Source organism: Microcaecilia unicolor, chromosome 9 (genome assembly GCF_901765095.1).
Source record: "Microcaecilia unicolor chromosome 9, aMicUni1.1, whole genome shotgun sequence".
NCBI lineage: Eukaryota > Metazoa > Chordata > Amphibia > Gymnophiona > Siphonopidae > Microcaecilia > Microcaecilia unicolor.
The window spans coordinates 223,819,610-223,837,114 of record NC_044039.1 but is presented as its reverse complement, the minus strand read 5'-3'; the positions used below and the strand labels follow the sequence as shown (position 1 = coordinate 223,837,114).

General features: G+C 44.0%; 1 protein-coding gene across 3 annotated transcripts in view; it reads left to right on the top strand.

The window, feature by feature from the left end:
- The first annotated feature begins 405 nt into the window (after positions 1-405).
- The window catches only part of IFT43 (intraflagellar transport 43), a 79,377-nt gene continuing 62,277 nt past the window's right edge, over positions 406-17,505 (top strand). The window contains exons 1-4 of one of the 3 annotated variants that reach the window (XM_030215013.1): positions 499-543; positions 1,807-1,907; positions 2,873-2,980; positions 15,159-15,223. In XM_030215013.1, coding sequence (XP_030070873.1) covers positions 2,882-2,980; positions 15,159-15,223 — 164 coding nt within the window. In that variant the 5' untranslated portion in view covers positions 499-543; positions 1,807-1,907; positions 2,873-2,881. Of the gene's footprint in view, positions 544-1,806; positions 1,908-2,872; positions 2,981-15,158; positions 15,224-17,505 lie in introns of all 3 variants that reach the window. The other 2 variants (XM_030215012.1, XM_030215011.1) reach the window with 2 other exon arrangements.

Genomic DNA, 17,505 nt, shown 5'->3' with positions numbered 1-17,505 from the left:
TGGGGGGTGAGATAGGAGGAGGGCACTGATGTGCAGAGGGTGGGGGTGAACAGAGAGGGAGCAGTGATGAAGAGTTGAAAAATGGGTTGAGTATGCTGAGTGAGTGGAGGCCGGGCAGATGGTGATCAGGGGTGGAGGAGGGGAGGGGAGGGGAGCAATAAGAGGGAAATCAATGGGCAGAGGGTGATGGCACTGGGGCGCAGTAGGAAAGGGAGACAACCGATGGGCAGGGGTGGGGGAGGGTAAAAGGGAGCAGTAAGAGAAAAGGAGGAGAATCAATGGCCAGAGAACGGTGGGTGGGCAGAGCGGAGGATGATGCAGGTGATGATGTGGCGCCAGGAAAGCAGATAAGACACAGAAGCAGAGTATTGTGGAGCGTGCGCTGAGCCAACGAGGACTCGCCCCGCCCCCGACGAGGAGGGAGGAGACGGAGCGGGCTGGTTGCTATGGATACGATGCCGCTTACCAGGAAGAGGAAGTGACGTCTAAACGCATGAAGAAGACATGGAGGAGCCCATAGAGTTCGGGGAAAACCGTCGCTCGGTACTAGGCCGCTGCTTAGCCCTCTGGCTCTTAAGGCCGCGGGTAGTGCTTAGCACTCACTTTCTCTCTCTCTCTCTCAGGGCCAGGCGGTGCTTAGCTCTCGCTCGTTCTCTACTATTACTACCAGACCAAGCACTAAAGAGAGTTACATTAGACATCCAGCCCCTCCATCACTTACTTATCTCTAGACGGATTCGCTGATTTTAGGGGTTCTTTGGGCTTGGAGACAGAGAAACACCCTCCCCCACTAAAGCCTCTGCACATCCTGTGCTGCCCCTGCATCCTGCGTTTATTTTTTATGACATTGCTACCCCGCACTTTCTCCCACTCATGGCAGGGCTTACATGGGGCAATGGAGGGTTAAGTGACTTGCCCAGAGTCCCACTAGCAACATTCCATGTAGAAGTCGGCCCTTGCAGATCACCAATGTGGCCGCGCAGGCTTCTGCTTCTGTGAGTCTGACGTCCTGCACGTAGGACGTCAGACTCACAGAAACAGAAGCCTGTGCAGCCTTCTACATGGAATGTTGCTAGTGGAATAGCAACATTCCATGTAGAGTCTCCAATAGTAGCAACATTCCGTGTAGAATCTCCAATAGTAGCAACAGAATCTCAATAGTAGCAACATTCCATGTAGAATCTCCAACAGTAGCAACAGAATCTCAATAGTAGCAACATTCCATGTAGAGTCTCCAATAGTAGCAACATTCCGTGTAGAATCTCCAATAGTGGCAACAGAATCTCAATAGTAGCAACATTCCATGTAGAATCTCCAATAGTAGCAACAGAATCTCAATAGTAGCAACATTCCATGTAGAGTCTCCAATAGTAGCAACATTCCGTGTAGAATCTCCAGTAGTATCTATTTTATTTTTGTTACATTTGTACCCTGCGCTTTCCCACTCATGGCAGGCTCAATGCGGCTTACATGGGGCAATGGAGGGTTAAGTGACTTGCCCAGAGTCACAAGGAGCTGCCTGTGCCTGAAGTGGGAATTGAACTCAGTTCCTCAGGACCAAAGTCCACCACCCTAACCACTAGGCCACTCCTCCACTCCACAGCAGTAACATATTTTTAGTCTGGTGAGAGAACAGAGGCAAACAAAGGAAAAGTTGCACTCACCACTCCATGCCGCTCAGCTGCGGAGCCTCCCAGTCACAAGCTCACTGCCTAAAATGTTCCAGTACTCATTTACAGACAAAAAGCTAAATGTAGCTCTCTATGCCGGCTGAACTCTTGTCTCTCTCTTATTTTTTTTGTAAAGAAGGTTACACAGTAGCCACAAGAAGAGTGAGTATCACAGGGAGAAAGGGGTTATCGGAGTGACGCAGGGACCTGACAAGCAAGTTTGCCTCTCAGGAGCTGGTAAGAATCCATCTACCACCTGCTGGAGATAGAGATATACTAACTGATGGAAGGGCTGTCTGTCTAATATAACTCCCTTTAGTTCACTTTAGTTTCTCTATCTCTACCTGCTGGTAGATGGGTACAACCCACCAGTTCTTGGATTCATCTACTATGACTAAAGGAAAGAAAATTATCAAGTTAGGCATAACTTTACCCTCTCTCTCAGGACTGACTGGTGCTTAGCACTCACTCTATCTCTCTCTCTGCGCCAGACAGTGCTTAGTGTGCTCACTCTCTCAGGGTTGAGCAGTGCTTAGTATCTCTCTCACGCGGTGCTTAGCACTCTCTCTTTCAGGGCTGGACAGTACTTAGTGCACTCGCTCTCTCAGGGCTGGACGGTGCTTAGCACTCTCAGGGCTGGGCAGTGCTTAGCACTTTTTCACTCTTTCTTTCAGGGCTGAGTGGCGCTTAGCACTCTCTCTGTCAGGGCTGGGCGGTTCTTAGCCCTTGCGCTCTCTCTCTATTTTTATCTTTCTCAGGGTTGATTGGCCCTTTGTGCTTGTGCTCTTTCTCAGTCTGTTAGGACTGGGCAGCACTTAGTGTTTGTTCTCTCTCAGGGTCGGGCAACGCATAGCTTGCTCACTTTCAGTGTTGGGTGGCGCTTAGCATTCTCTTTCTTTTGCCCACTCTCACAGGACCAGGCAGCGCTTAGCACACTCTCTCTCTCTCTCTCTTCGCCGGGCGGCACTTAGCACTCGCTATCTCTCAGGGCTGGGTGTCTCTTAGCTCTCACCTTTCTTTCTTTGGGCAGTGCTTAGCACATGCTCTCTCAGGGCCAAGTGGTGCTTAGCGCAAGCGCTCTTTCTCCAGGCAGCGGTTAGCACTCACTCGCACACTCTCTCTCTCTCAGGCCCAGGCAGCACTCATGCTCACTCTTGCGGCTGGTCAGTGCTTAGCACTCTCATTCTTCTCCTTGTCTTTAGGTGGTGAAGATGGGACGTCGGGTTCGGCCCCCTTATGACAATGCGCAGGAGGAGAGTTCGGGCGGAGGCAGTGGAAGAGAGTCAGCTGCAGCTTCTGTGGCTGGTGAGGTGGGTATCGCACTGGTGGGAAGTGCACTTTACCCCAACTCTGAACACACTAAGAATCCTACAGAGCAGTGCAGTGTCCGTGACACGTGCTAATGCATCTATGCTTCTCTCTCTGTGGCGGCTAAACACTGCACTTTTCCTACACCTGAGTACTTCCAGCTGGGTTGCCCTGGGGCCTAGATATGTGCATTCCTCCTATTATAAATATGTTTTAAAAGGCCATGACTGGATCTGGCTGCATAGAAAAACAGAGAAGGGAGGCAGCAGTTAAAGAGGGGTAGGGAGAATAGAGACCTCTGAGGTCACTGGTTGCTTTGGGAGTCATTAAACTAGTTCATCTGAGATGGATCATTTGGACTTGGGCACATGCCTCACTTGCCTGTGCCTTAATCCTGCCCTTAATTCCCTGGCGGTAGCATTCCATGGATTGCCATTGCTTAGTGGCTACTGTTCAGATTTGCATACCTTCAACCGCCCCTCCACCCCAGACATCGTTTATCATTTAATAATTTCCTATACGAACAATATAGCTTGGCAAGTCTAATATAAAGATTAATTAAAAAGAAAAAAGCAATATAAAAGAACTCCGTTAAAATAAAGGAAAGGACAAAAGACCAGCACATAAGACAAGAGATACAGATTATGAAAAGTAAGCACAGGACCAACATAAAACAAAATCATATACTTACATAGCATTCACAACCCTGCAGGGTAATAAGACTCAAATATTCTGCTGCAGGAGGGGATACAAGGTGGGACATAGTTCAGCAACCGTTCTCACGTAACATTCATCCAAATGAGAGCGGGCTCACACGGGTCCTTTGTTTGACTCCCAGGTCTTCTAACTCCTCACCTAAGGCTGTGGCTGGCCTGCCACTTTCCTTCAGCATCTCACTCTTTCCAGGGCTTTGTTTAGGTCCGCAGTGTGCCTACCCCTACAGAATAGCAAATCAATGCACAGCTGCTTTCTGTGGCATGTACTTAATCTCCAATTTTCAAAAAGTTGCTACCCATCTAATTTCTTTCGAAAATTACTGTCAAGCATTTCCATTCTTTCAAAGTACATAAGCAGTTTGCGAAGTGCCCTCATTACTCTCACAGTTACAGTGGGGGAAATAAGTATTTGATCCCTTGCTGATTTTGTAAGTTTGCCCACTGACAAAGACATGAGCAGCCCATAATTGAAGGGTAGGTTATTGGTAACAGTGAGAGATAGCACATCACAAATTAAATCCGGAAAATCACATTGTGGAAAGTATATGAATTTATTTGCATTCTGCAGAGGGAAATAAGTATTTGATCCCCCACCAACCAGTAAGAGATCTGGCCCCTACAGACCAGGTAGATGCTCCAAATCAACTCGTTACCTGCATGACAGACAGCTGTCGGCAATGGTCACCTGTATGAAAGACACCTGTCCACAGAGTCAGTGAATCAGTCAGACTCTAACCTCTACAAAATGGCCAAGAGCAAGGAGCTGTCTAAGGATGTCAGGGACAAGATCATACACCTGCACAAGGCTGGAATGGGCTACAAAACCATCAGTAAGACGCTGGGCGAGAAGGAGACAACTGTTGGTGCCATAGTAAGAAAATGGAAGAAGTACAAAATGACTGTCAATCGACAAAGATCTGGGGCTCCACGCAAAATCTCACCTCGTGGGGTATCCTTGATCATGAGGAAGGTTAGAAATCAGCCTACAACTACAAGGGGGGAACTTGTCAATGATCTCAAGGCAGCTGGGACCACTGTCACCACGAAAACCATTGGTAACACATTACGACATAACGGATTGCAATCCTGCAGTGCCCGCAAGGTCCCCCTGCTCCGGAAGGCACATGTGACGGCCCGTCTGAAGTTTGCCAGTGAACACCTGGATGATGCCGAGAGTGATTGGGAGAAGGTGCTGTGGTCAGATGAGACAAAAATTGAGCTCTTTGGCATGAACTCAACTCGCCGTGTTTGGAGGAAGAGAAATGCTGCCTATGACCCAAAGAACACCGTCCCCACTGTCAAGCATGGAGGTGGAAATGTTATGTTTTGGGGGTGTTTCTCTGCTAAGGGCACAGGACTACTTCACCGCATCAATGGGAGAATGGATGGGGCCATGTACCGTACAATTCTGAGTGACAACCTCCTTCCCTCCGCCAGGGCCTTAAAAATGGGTCGTGGCTGGGTCTTCCAGCACGACAATGACCCAAAACATACAGCCAAGGCAACAAAGGAGTGGCTCAGGAAGAAGCACATTAGGGTCATGGAGTGGCCTAGCCAGTCACCAGACCTTAATCCCATTGAAAACTTATGGAGGGAGCTGAAGCTGCGAGTTGCCAAGCGACAGCCCAGAACTCTTAATGATTTAGAGATGATCTGCAAAGAGGAGTGGACCAAAATTCCTCCTGACATGTGTGCAAACCTCATCATCAACTACAGAAGACGTCTGACCGCTGTGCTTGCCAACAAGGGTTTTGCCACCAAGTATTAGGTCTTGTTTGCCAGAGGGATTAAATACTTATTTCCCTCTGCAGAATGCAAATAAATTCATATACTTTCCACAATGTGATTTTCCGGATTTAATTTGTGATGTGCTATCTCTCACTGTTACCAATAACCTACCCTTCAATTATGGGCTGCTCATGTCTTTGTCAGTGGGCAAACTTACAAAATCAGCAAGGGATCAAATACTTATTTCCCCCACTGTATTTCCAGAATCAATGGTTAAATGACTTGTCCAAGATCACAAGGTGCTGTGGTGGGATTTGAACCAGGCTTCCCTGGTTATCATTCCATTGCCCTCACTCTAAAAAGGGGGAGTATGAGGACCCGAAGCAGAATGGTTACATTGCACACAGGAGAATTTGGAAAAGGCAACCATCAGAGTTATGGAATGGCCTGAAATAACAAAAGAGCTGGAAAGCAGATTAGAGTCCTAAGCGGTATATGAAATAAAATAAACATAGAATCCTGGCCCAAATGGAGTTTCCAGATTTTGGTTCAGTTAACATCAGTCCATCAAGACCTGGCAGACTGCCTGCAAAAATAAATTGATCAGGCTGCCAGACTTAACTCCACAAGGGGAGATTCAAGAAATGTTCACAAAAATTACAGATCCAAAACTCGTCTACCTGCAGTCTATAAACTGTTCACTGCAATAGATGCCCACAGAATATATATTCAAATTGACTCCAGTAGCATCATGGCAATAGAGCAGAAAAGCAATTAGATGGGATCCTACAGACCCAAAGTCCAGTTCATGCTAAATGATGTCATCATGACTAGTGGAAAGAAAAGCAGAAACCTTGGTGTAACCTGGATGGACACTTTCTCTCTTTCTGTCTGTGTGACACTCAAAGGTGAAGGGGAGGAATATGTAGAAGCTGATAAAGGTAAGGCAGAATTGCTTAACAGATATTTCTGTTCTGTGTTCACAGCTGAAGGGTTGGAAGCAGGACAGCAGAAGACAAAAATGAATGGGGAGGGAGCTGAACAATTTTCAGAGAACTGTGTTCTTGAGGAGCTAGCTAAGATAAGGTGGACAAAGTGGTGGGGCCGGATGGCATACCTCCAAGGGTACTGAAGAAACTCGGGAAAGTTCTAGTGGCTCCACTGGCTTTTCCCAGAGGACTAGAGAAGGGCAGACGTGGTCCCTCTCCACAAAAGCAGGAGTAAGGAAGAGGTTGGGAATAACAGACTGGTAAATCTGACTTCTGTGGTAAGTAAATTAATGGAAATGCTTTTAAAACAGAGAATAGTAAAGGTTTTGGAATCCAATGGATTACAGGACCCAAAGCAAAATGGTTTCACTTAGAGGCAGGTCTCGTCAGACAAATCTGCTTAATTCCTTTGACTGGGTGACCAGAGAGTTGGATTGATGTGGTGTATTTAGATTTTAGCAAAGCCTTTGACACAGTTCCGCACAGGTGACTTAGTAAATAAGCTGAGTTCCCTCAGTATGGGCCCTAAAGTGATTGACTGGGTTAGGAACTGGTTGAGTAAAAGGAGACAGAGGGTACTAGTAAATGGAGCTTATTCTGAGGAAGAGGATGTTACCAGTGGTGGGCCACAAGGCTCGATGATTGCTGAAGGGCTGTCTGGTAAGGGTTGCCTCTTTGCAGATGATACCAAAATCTGCAATAGTGTAGACACTCCTGAGGGTATGGATAAACATGAGAAATGACTTAGTGAAACTAGAGGAATGGTCTGGAATTTGGCAGCTTAGTTTTAATGCTAAAAAATGCAGGGTTATGCATTTCGGCTGCAAAAACCTGAGGGAACGGTACAGTTCAGGAGCTAAAAAACTTTTGTGCATGAAACAGGAGCAGGACTTGGATGTGATGGCATGTGATGTGATGATGTTAAGGTGGCCAAACAGGTAGAAAAGGTGACGACGAAAGCTAGAAGGATGCTTGGGTCTTAGGGAGAGGAATGGCCAGTAGGAAAAAGGAGGTGGTGATGCCCATATATAAGATTCTGGTGAGACCTCATTTAGAATAGAGTGTACAGTTCTGGAGACATCTCCAAAAAGGTATAAACAGGATGGAGTTGGTCCAGAGGGCACGGCTACTAAAATGGTCAATAGTCTTCGTCATAAAACATATTGGGACAGACTTAAAGAACTCAATAACTTTGGAAGAAATGCGACAGAGGGGAGATATGATAGAGATGTTTAAATATCTCTGTGGTATAAATGCACAGGAGTCGTCTGAATTGAAAGGAAGCTCTGGAATGAGAGCTCATAGGATGAAGGTGAAAGGGGATAGACTCAGAAGTTATTTAATCAATCATTTTACATTTTTCAATAGAAATCATGGCAGAGCTACTAGAAGTGTATTTCTTGTAGATTTTCTCTCTGTTCGCAAATTAAAGGCTCTTCGCCTTCATTGATCTTAGTTACTACTCATGATGTATTATAAGCCACTTTGAGCCTGCAAAGAGGTGGGATACAAATGCAACAAATAAAAAAAAACATCAGGCTGCCTCTAGTTGGAACTGTCTTCCTCCTTTTTTGAGGCACACAGAACATTGTTGTGAGTTTAAGAAATTACTGAAAACTATTTTGTTTAGAAAATGTGTTTGAGATGCTTATTTTAATTTAGATTGAGATTGTTTTGTGTAATTTTTCTGCATTATGCTCTTTTTCTTTATGTTGTCTGCTTAGAACTTGTTGGTTGTAGCGGGCAAGACCTTAGTGTAATGAAATGTAATGTAAAGTAACCTGAGGAAATACTTCTTCATGGAAAGGGTGATGAATTTGTGGAACAGCCTCCTGGTGGAAACGGTAGAGACAAAAACAGTATTTGAATTCAAGAGATCTTGGGACAAGTACATGGGATCTCTAAGGGAGAGTAGATGGCATGGATAACATAGTGGTAGAGAAGAGATTTGAAACATTGGAGGATAGAGTAGAAGGGTCAATAGCCTGAAGATTCCTAAATGTATTGGTTAAGATTGGACGGGACTGGGGAGGAGGATGTTTTAAGTGTGAAAGTTATCAGATGATGGTCAGAGAGGAGAAGCGTTGAGGCACAGAAACTGGAGAGTGAGCAGTTTGAGACGAGGATAAGATCAAGACAGTGGCCATTCTGGTGAGTGGGGGCAGTGGAGCACAGTTGAAGATTGAAAGAGGATGTTAAAGCAAGAAACTGCGAAGCATAAGACTCAGAGGGATCATTAGCATGAATGTTAAAATCCACAAGAATGAGGGAAGGAGATGAAGGTTCAAGAAAGAGGGAAAGCCAAGCATCAAAGTCAGTGAGAAAGGAAGAAAGGGACTTATCAGGGGGTCGATAAATGACTGCTACTCGGAGAGGCAGAGGAGCAAATAGACGGATGGAGTGGACTTCGAAGGAAGAAAAATAGTGAGACTGAGGTAGAAGAAGAGGTTGAAATCTACAAGAGGGTGAAAGTAGTAGCCCGACACCACCTCCGCGGCCAACCGGGCGAGGAGTATGGGAGAAAAGATAATCTCCATGGCATAGGGCCGCGACTGAAGCAGAATCTTCAGGGTAAAGCCAAGTTTCAGTTAGGGCAAGCAGATGGAGAGTACGAGAGATAAAGAGGTCATGGATGTAGGAAAGTTTGTTACAGACAGAGTGGGCATTCCACAGAGCGCAAGAGAAAAGCAGGGAAGGAGAGGGGAGGAGAGAAACAGAAATTAGATTGGAGATATCACGGTGTGACCTGCACAAATAGGATGAGAGCTGATGTGGAGGACCAGGATTGGGATTAATGTCCCCAGCGGAGAGCAGGAGAAGGAGCAAGAGAGTACGGAGAAGAGTAGGAGAGGTGTGACGACAGCGACGAAGGCGAGATGTACTCAGATAGAAAGGAGATGGATGAATGGAAGGAAGGAAATGTTGAAGGTTGAGAGCTGAGAAAAAGGAAGAAGAAAAAAGAGATGGTGAGATGATGAATACAGATGGTGGACAATGTGTTCCTGCAGTGTACAGTGGTTTAAGATGGAGAAACAAATTAGGAAGGGACAGTACCAAGAAGAAAAAGTGTACTGGAGCCATAAGTAGTAACTGGGAGAAAAATAAATGTAAAGAGAAAAATGCCCCCTGAGGGTCGCCTGATCCTAGCCAAAAAGCACCTGGAAACCCTGGGCACTTGGAGCGAGAGCCCTGGGAAGATCGGGGTGGACCTGGTAGTCACCCCATATACAGCTGCGAGGAAATGCAGAAGGGCTGCAAGTCCTCCACAGCACCTGGTGGGAGCGCTAGGCACCTTGAGTGGAGGCCCTGAGTGGATCGGAGTGGACCTGGGAGTCACCCCGGAGAAGGCTGTAAAGGATATGCAGATGACAAAGAGGCGTCATTGACCATAACCATACCTTGGTAATTTGGTTTTTAAAGTCCAGTATCTAATATTTAACAGGCACGTCTGTTCATCAAAGACATGCAGCAGATGGATGTGTTTCACTCCTGTGAAATTATTTGGAAGTTTTAATGCTGAGGAAGCTTCAGCAAGATAACAGAGCTTTAGAGGTAGTATAAGTTATAGATATGAACATTAACTCAAAAGTTGTAGTGGTGGTTTTAGTTAACAGTTTCTGATCTTGGTGTCCTTTGTTCCAATTGATGCAGATCTCTGGAGGTTTTTCAGTTGTAAATCCAGCTTATTTCACAAGCAAAGAGAGTCAAAGATCAAAGGCTTCCAGCAATAGAGAAACAAATAGCTGTACTTAGCACTTCTGTGTGAATTTCTTTGGAAACTTAATGCAGGGGCTGATGTAAATATAGATCCAGTACTGGTCACAGGGCATGAGGGAAGTTATTTGCAATATGAAGGGAAGATAAAAGTTCTTTTCTTCAGCCAAAATAAAAGAAAGAAGTTCAAAGTAAAATTGAGGACTGGTGCCTCAATACAGACTGCGCAGAAGTCATTAAAAATTTGGGTTGTAAATAAGCAAAAAGTGTATTATTTGCAGATCCTCATGTGAACCCAGACAGGCAGATCTGGTTTCCTCTTTTTCTGGAGTTGTCATCCAAAGATCTGTGGAAATTGGAATATTCTCTTCTGCATCCCAACCTACTATCCCTTTCATGGCTTGGATGTTGAAAGCATAGAATTTGAATCCTTAGATTTGCTGGAGGGAGTCTCCGTCATCTTGCTGGCTTCCAGGAAAGCCTTCACTAAGAGGTGTTACTCATTTTGATGGAGGAGGTTTCTGTCTGGTGTGAGGGCGAGGCCTTAGATCCCCTCACCTGCCCTACACAAAAATGAGTACCTTCTGCACCTCTCTGAGTCTGATTTGAAAAACAACTCTGTGAGGGTTCATCTAAGTGCAATTAATTCTCATCATCACTGCCCATGTCTGTACAGCCTCTAGTTGTTTGCTTCATGCAAGATTTATTATTAACAAAACCCCCTGTCAGACCTCCAACTGTGTCATGGAATCTCAATGTTGTCCTCACCCAAGTAGTGAAAGCTCCTTTTGAGTCGCTAGATTCCTGTTAAACTGAAGTATTTGACCTGGAAAGTTATGTTTTGGATGGCAGTCAGTGAGTTTCAGGCCCTAGTAGCTGATCCACCTTACACTAAATTTCACCAGAATAAAGTAGTTCTCCGCACGCACCATAAATTCCTTTCTGAGGTAGTGTTGATGGTCCTTCCAAGACTTTTCCACAAACCACATGTCCAAGCTGTCGAGACATAGCCAGTTACTGCTGATTTTCAGCAGCTGACCAGTTAAGTTTAGTTGCCAGAGAAACCTGTGTAAATAGCAGGTCTGTCTTTGGCTGCTAGAACCTAGCCACTCAGCCGAAGAATATTAGCTTAACTGGCTATGTTTGCAGTGCCAAAATCCCCCCCTGGAAATTCAATGCTGGTGGCTGGATACGGCCCCTGCATTGAATTTCCAGGTTCGTTAGCCTGTCTAATGCCCACTGTCTCAATATCGGAGCCCTTGTGAATTGGGCTTTTTCCACAAGGGCATTTTGTGAATTGTATTTGTACTGGATATGCAGCATATAGATAATTCCCTACCAGCTTGAGGGAATTGCATCTTTTTTACCTGCCTCATTGTTAGTGATATAGCTCATGAGATTTTGATTAAACAAGATCTGTAGGGACTGGTGGGTAGTTTTGAAATGGCTCTCCTTTTGTTTTTGGCCTCAAGAAAATGTTATGTAATAAAGGGTTGATAGCTCTCTTCCTTTGATGCACCATCTGCAAGGGTCTGCTGTCTCTGCCATGCCGTTTAACATGTGCCCTCTTCATAAATTACTAGTTGTCTTGGCCTTCAATTTAGGATCAATGCAGATGATATTCAGTTCTTTTGTTTTTTTATTGATAAATTTGTTAGTGACGGTGTTGATTTACTTGAGATCATCTTACATTTTAAATGTAAGTTCATGGATGAAGGTGACACATATGAAACTCACCAGATTTTCTTTTGCATTCCAGTATAAAAGTTAGTATTCCTATTGTACAAGAAATTCAATATTTGGCCATGTTACTTTAGTCTGACTGAGATCTGAAATATGGAAAATTTAATCAGGTGGTATTTCAGAAACTGAGGAGAGGCATTTAAGAGACTATTTCAGTGGTTGCCAAACCTGGGTCCTGGAGGCATTTCTGCCAGTCAGGTTTTCAGGATATACACATTGAATATTCATGAGAGATTTACATTCTTGAATCATTGGAGCAATTTCTAGATTTGATCATTTCTCTTGTGTTAATTCAACTTTATTGGCCACCTATTGAATGGAGAATTGTGTCTCTGAGAAAAGGTGACTAAAATAGCAGATCCAAAATGTTGAGAATGGCCCACTTTTCATGCCATCCTATATAATAAAATGCACCTCCAACATTCTGAAGCTGACTGCATGGCTGAGGCATTCCTGCTCTCTGTATCCATCTCCTGAATTGACATTACGTACTTCCGGGTTCGTCACAAGCAGAAGTGACCAACCACACGAGGTTTCTTGGCTTCAGGATGTTGGAGGTGCATTCTATTAAATAGGATTGGTCAGTTCCTTGAAGCACAGCCAGAGCTCAGCGTCCTGCACAGTAACGCTCAGACACCAGAGAGAGAGGGGGGGGGTGCTGACACCAGAGGGGGAGGAGGTATCTCTGTCACACACACTCTCTCTCTCACACAGTCGATGTCTTTCTCTCACTCTCACACACTCTATGTCGCACACTGTATCATATTCACTCTCTGTGTCACACAGTCACTCACACACTCTCTTGGTCTCATACACTCAGTCTCACAGAGAGTCTGTGTCTCACACACACTCTCTCTCACACACACTGTGTGTGAAACACACTGTCTCTCTCACACTGTGTCTCACATACGCACTTGCACACACTCTCATTCTCACACACACACACACACTCTCTCTCTCTCTCTCACAGACACACTCGCACCCAGACTCACTCTCTCACACACAAACACTCGCACATTCACTCTCTCTCTCACACACACAGTCACTCTCACATACACTCTCTCAAACATACACGCTTCGAGGAAAACCTTGCTAGCGCCTGTTTCATTTGTGTCAGAAACGGGCCTTTTTTACTAGTGGATCCATAAACTGTTTGGAAAGTTGCATGTTTGAACTTCTGTAACTTTTTTATTTTTTCACATTAAAGAATGGGGGTTTGGACTATTGTATTACAAATTGTTTGCTCTAACAGAATTCATTAATTTTTCATTCATTTTTTTTTTCTGATGGCTTTAATTACCTTTTCCCCAGAGGCAGTCGCAGTTTAGTACATTATTAGGTGTTGAATAAACAATGTGGTTGTTGCAGTTGCCACATATGCCCCAACCACCAAGGACATTAAGACCTGCCATCAGAGGCCTATTGATATTCCATTATTTTGTACGTAAAATTGGAGGACTATAGGTTTTCTGGGTTTTTCTTCATTGCTAGCCCAAAAGTATGGAATTTGTTGCCATCTCGTTGGAGAGTAGTCAAGATGTTTGAAGACCTTTTTTTGTTTCAAATAGCTTTCAGTGATGAATTGAACTGATTAATATGTCATAACAGCGTAAAGCTGATGTGTTAAGATATGTAAGGCTCTGTAATTTTGATGAGTTTTTTTTTTGTTTTTATACATTTTATTATGTATATATGTTTATGCCTTACAGAGAATGGTAGATTGTGTGGGTTATTTTAAAATGTTCCTCTTTCCCGGGGTCCTTTAGAGGGCAGAATCGTTTTGAAACATTGATGCTCCGTAAGATGAGCCTCTTGGCCAGGAAATGTATTTTACAATACTGGACGGTCAAAGATCCTCCGGCTTACTGGCACTGGAGAAATCAGCTACATCAGCTGGTATCGTGGGAGGCGGGGGAATCTAGGCTCTCGCAGAAAAAGAGAGTTACATTTCTGGCTATCTGGGGCCCTTATTTGCAAAGTCTAAGCCCTAGAGGCCGTAGTTTGCTTTTAAATACAAGGTGAACTCTACGGGCTGAACTGAATGGTTATCCAGGTCTGGGGTAAAATGGGGGGGGAAGGGAGGGAATGGGAGAGGGCGGGGGGAGGACTGGTATGATTGATGGGATAATAATGTTGGCAAAAATTTATAAATGCTGTATGCTAGTTAGCAATTGTTGTATATATAGACTGAAACAGAGCTGGCATGACAATGTTGATGCTGATACAATGTCAATAAAAAACGTTTGAAATTATGCAGAGGGGAAGGAGGAAGGGTTAGGGGGGGATGGGAGAAACTGTTAAAAAGTTTTGATGATGGACTTTATCATTGTATTTCTATTTTGAAAGTTTGACGGTGGCATTTGTGTTTATGCCAGATATTGGATGTAGTTATTTTGTTTCATCAATAAAAATGTTTAAATATAAAATGTTCCTCTTTTTATAACTATTGCTGTACCACTTGACATCCCTCTTCTGATCCTTGGGGTATATGCCTATCCTTCACAGGATGCACACTTCTCCTCTGCTTGCACCCTTTTTTTGGCAACTGACTAGACATGGCCACAGCAGAGAAACTTGTCTATCCCTTCACTCAGTCTCCATATCATGCCTCCACCCCAATAGCTAAGCCAAACTCATTGGCTCTCCACATCTGCCCTTCCAGTCACCCCAGCCTTCCAGCATTCACAACTCTCCGCTTCATTGACCTTCCCACTAGCCTTCCAGCAGTTGGGATCTCACCAACTCTCCCCAGCACTTGTACCTCCTGGTTCCCCCATTCCAACCCCCTCCCCAGCCTTTACAACAGTCACACCTCCCTGCCCCCCTCCCCTCTATCACCACCACTCTTCCAACACTGAAAATCTCCTAAATATAAATAAACTTGAAACTTGATTTGTAGCTCCTAGCTCCCCACTCAAATCCTCCTCTGGCTTGAGTCTGTTACTGCTTTGTTTTTCCAGATTTATAACACTCTTCTCACTTCATTGCTGGCCTTTTTCCAGCTCAGTACTTGTATTACTATGGCCATATACCCCAGCCTTCCAGCACTCGCATCTCTGCATCCCTTACCCAGCTTTATAGCACTCGCATTCACTGGCCATACATCCTGTAGTTTGAGTGCTTGCTTCTCACTTGCCACTGCTACATTCATTTCCCACTTGGGCTTTTATGTGTGAGAAGACAGCAAAATGGCATTTCCCATAGCACATATGTTTTCCTTTTAGGTTCATTCAGATATATGGCTAATTGTACTATCGTCTGATGATGATGTTTAAAATGTTTATTTTTAGGGTATTCCACCCAAACCAGCCCGACGTCAGGGAGTTTGGGCAGATGACGCTCCAGGATTCACAAAGTGAGTACCAGCCATCTCCTGTAGGCCCAAGAAACAGGAACCAAGTTGTTCTTGGCAGCCTGAATCCATGCCCTATATGATTTGCATCATTGTTTGATTGTTTTGTGTCATTCGGTAGGATCTAGTTTCCAATGAAATGTCATTTTTGTGAAGAAGGTTAGACTCTTATTTTTATCCAATGGATACATAGCATTGGGTGTACTTTTAAAAGGGACTTCAACGCATACAACAATGTTTTTACGTGCTTAAGTGGGCTCTTATAAAATAAAATTGCTTGGTGATATGTCTGCATACAAAGTAGTCACACAAGTACATACAGCGTGATTTTATGTGATACCTACAAAGGCTTTCCTAGGGGGACAGAGTGAGGGGGGGTGGTGGAATTGGCGTTTTTCTCCTGCATGCAGTACCCCCACCTCTCATTATCTCTCCTCCCACCATCTTCCATGGCACACCTTCAGGCTTGATACCCCACACACCAGTGGCACACTTTCTAAGCCCCATGGTACAATCTCAGCTTTTTTTTTTTTATCTTTATTTATGTTTTAAGCAAATCAAACAAGAATTACACTTGTGAAAGAAAAACATCCAATAATTTGAAGAAAAAAGTATTACATATGTCTAAAACAAAGAAAAATTTCCAATCATCCTTCTTATAAAGTCAAAGAAGGTGGATAAAGAAAAGAAAGGAGCTTATATCACTGAAGGAAAAAATGTTACTTGCATGACCCCTGCACTGTATATTGAATTATCAACCAATTAAGCAGGCTCCTCAGATTGCGATCTTCTTTAATTCTATGAAAGCTCTCAAATGTTCAGAAGAAAAGAAGGTATATTTCAATCCAAAATATTTAACTAAACATTTACACGGATATGCCAATAGAAAGGAATCTCCGAAAGCCAATATTTCTGTCTCACAGCCAGAAACAATTTCCTGTGTTCCTGTGTTGACGTAGTTACATCGGGATAAGTATATAAGTATTGCCAAACTTGGACAGACCAAAGGTCCATCAAGCCCAGCATCCTGTTTCCAACAGTGGCCAATCAAGGTCACAAATACCTGGCAAGATCCCAAAAAGTAGAAAAACATTTTATGCTGCTTATCCCAGAAATAAGCAGTGGAATTTCCCCAAGTCCATTTAATAATGGTCTATGGACTTTTTCTTTAGGAAACCATCCAGACCTTTTTAAAACCCCGCTAAGCTAACCGCCTTTACCACATTCTCTGGCAACAAATTCCAGAGTTTAATTACACGTTGAATGAAGAAAACGTTTCTCTGGTTCATTTTAAATTTACTACTTTGTAGATTCATCGAATACCCCCTAGTCCTAGTATTTTTGGAAAGAGTAAACAGACTCTTCATGTCTACTCTTTCCACTTGACTCATTATTTTCTCCCATCATCCTTCTCTTTTCCAAGCTGAAGAGCCCTACCCTCTTTAGCCTGTCCTCATCCAGGAGGAGTTCCATTCCCTTTATCATTTTGGTCAGTCTTCTTTGAACCTTTTCTAACTCCACTAATGATCCCTCTGACTCTTATGCTTCTCAGTTTCTCGCTTTACCATCCTCTTTCCATCTTCAACAGTACTTCACTATCCCCACTCAAACTTCTCACTCTCCAGTATCTCTGCCTCAGCTCTTCCGCTCTCTGACCATCACCTGATAACTTGCACACTTAAACACCCTCCGCCCCAGTCCTGTCCAATCTCAACCAATACATTTAGGAATCTTCAGTCTGTTGATCCTTCTACTCTGTCCTCCAGTGTTTGAAATCTCTTCTATCCAAGTCTGTCAATGAGGCTGTCTTTTCCTATAATACTATTCTCTCCTCAGCTCTGGATACTCTTGCTCCTCCCATTCCCCATTCTGTAAGGCATACCAAACCCCAGCCTTGGCTGACCTCTAGAATCCATTCCTGTGCCTGCTCTGCTGAACGCCTTTGGCTGAAATCCCATGCCCATGCTGATTTCATACATTTCAAATTCTTGCTGACTTCCTTCCAGTCTGCTCTTTTACTTGTCAAACAGGATTACTACATTCAGTAGACAAAATCTGTTGGCTGAAACCCTCAACGTCTCTTTGCCACACTGAACTCTCTCTTCAAAGTGCCTTCATCTTAAATTAGGTCCTGCGGTGCCTGCTAGAGGCTATTAATGCTGTGGTACAAATTTCAAGTTTTAAAACTAGAAGTAAAAGAGTATGGAGATTAGTTGATCGCTTTTTATGTTTTTATTCTGCCTATCACTAACCTACAATTCCTCCTTTAAACCCCAAACTTTAAG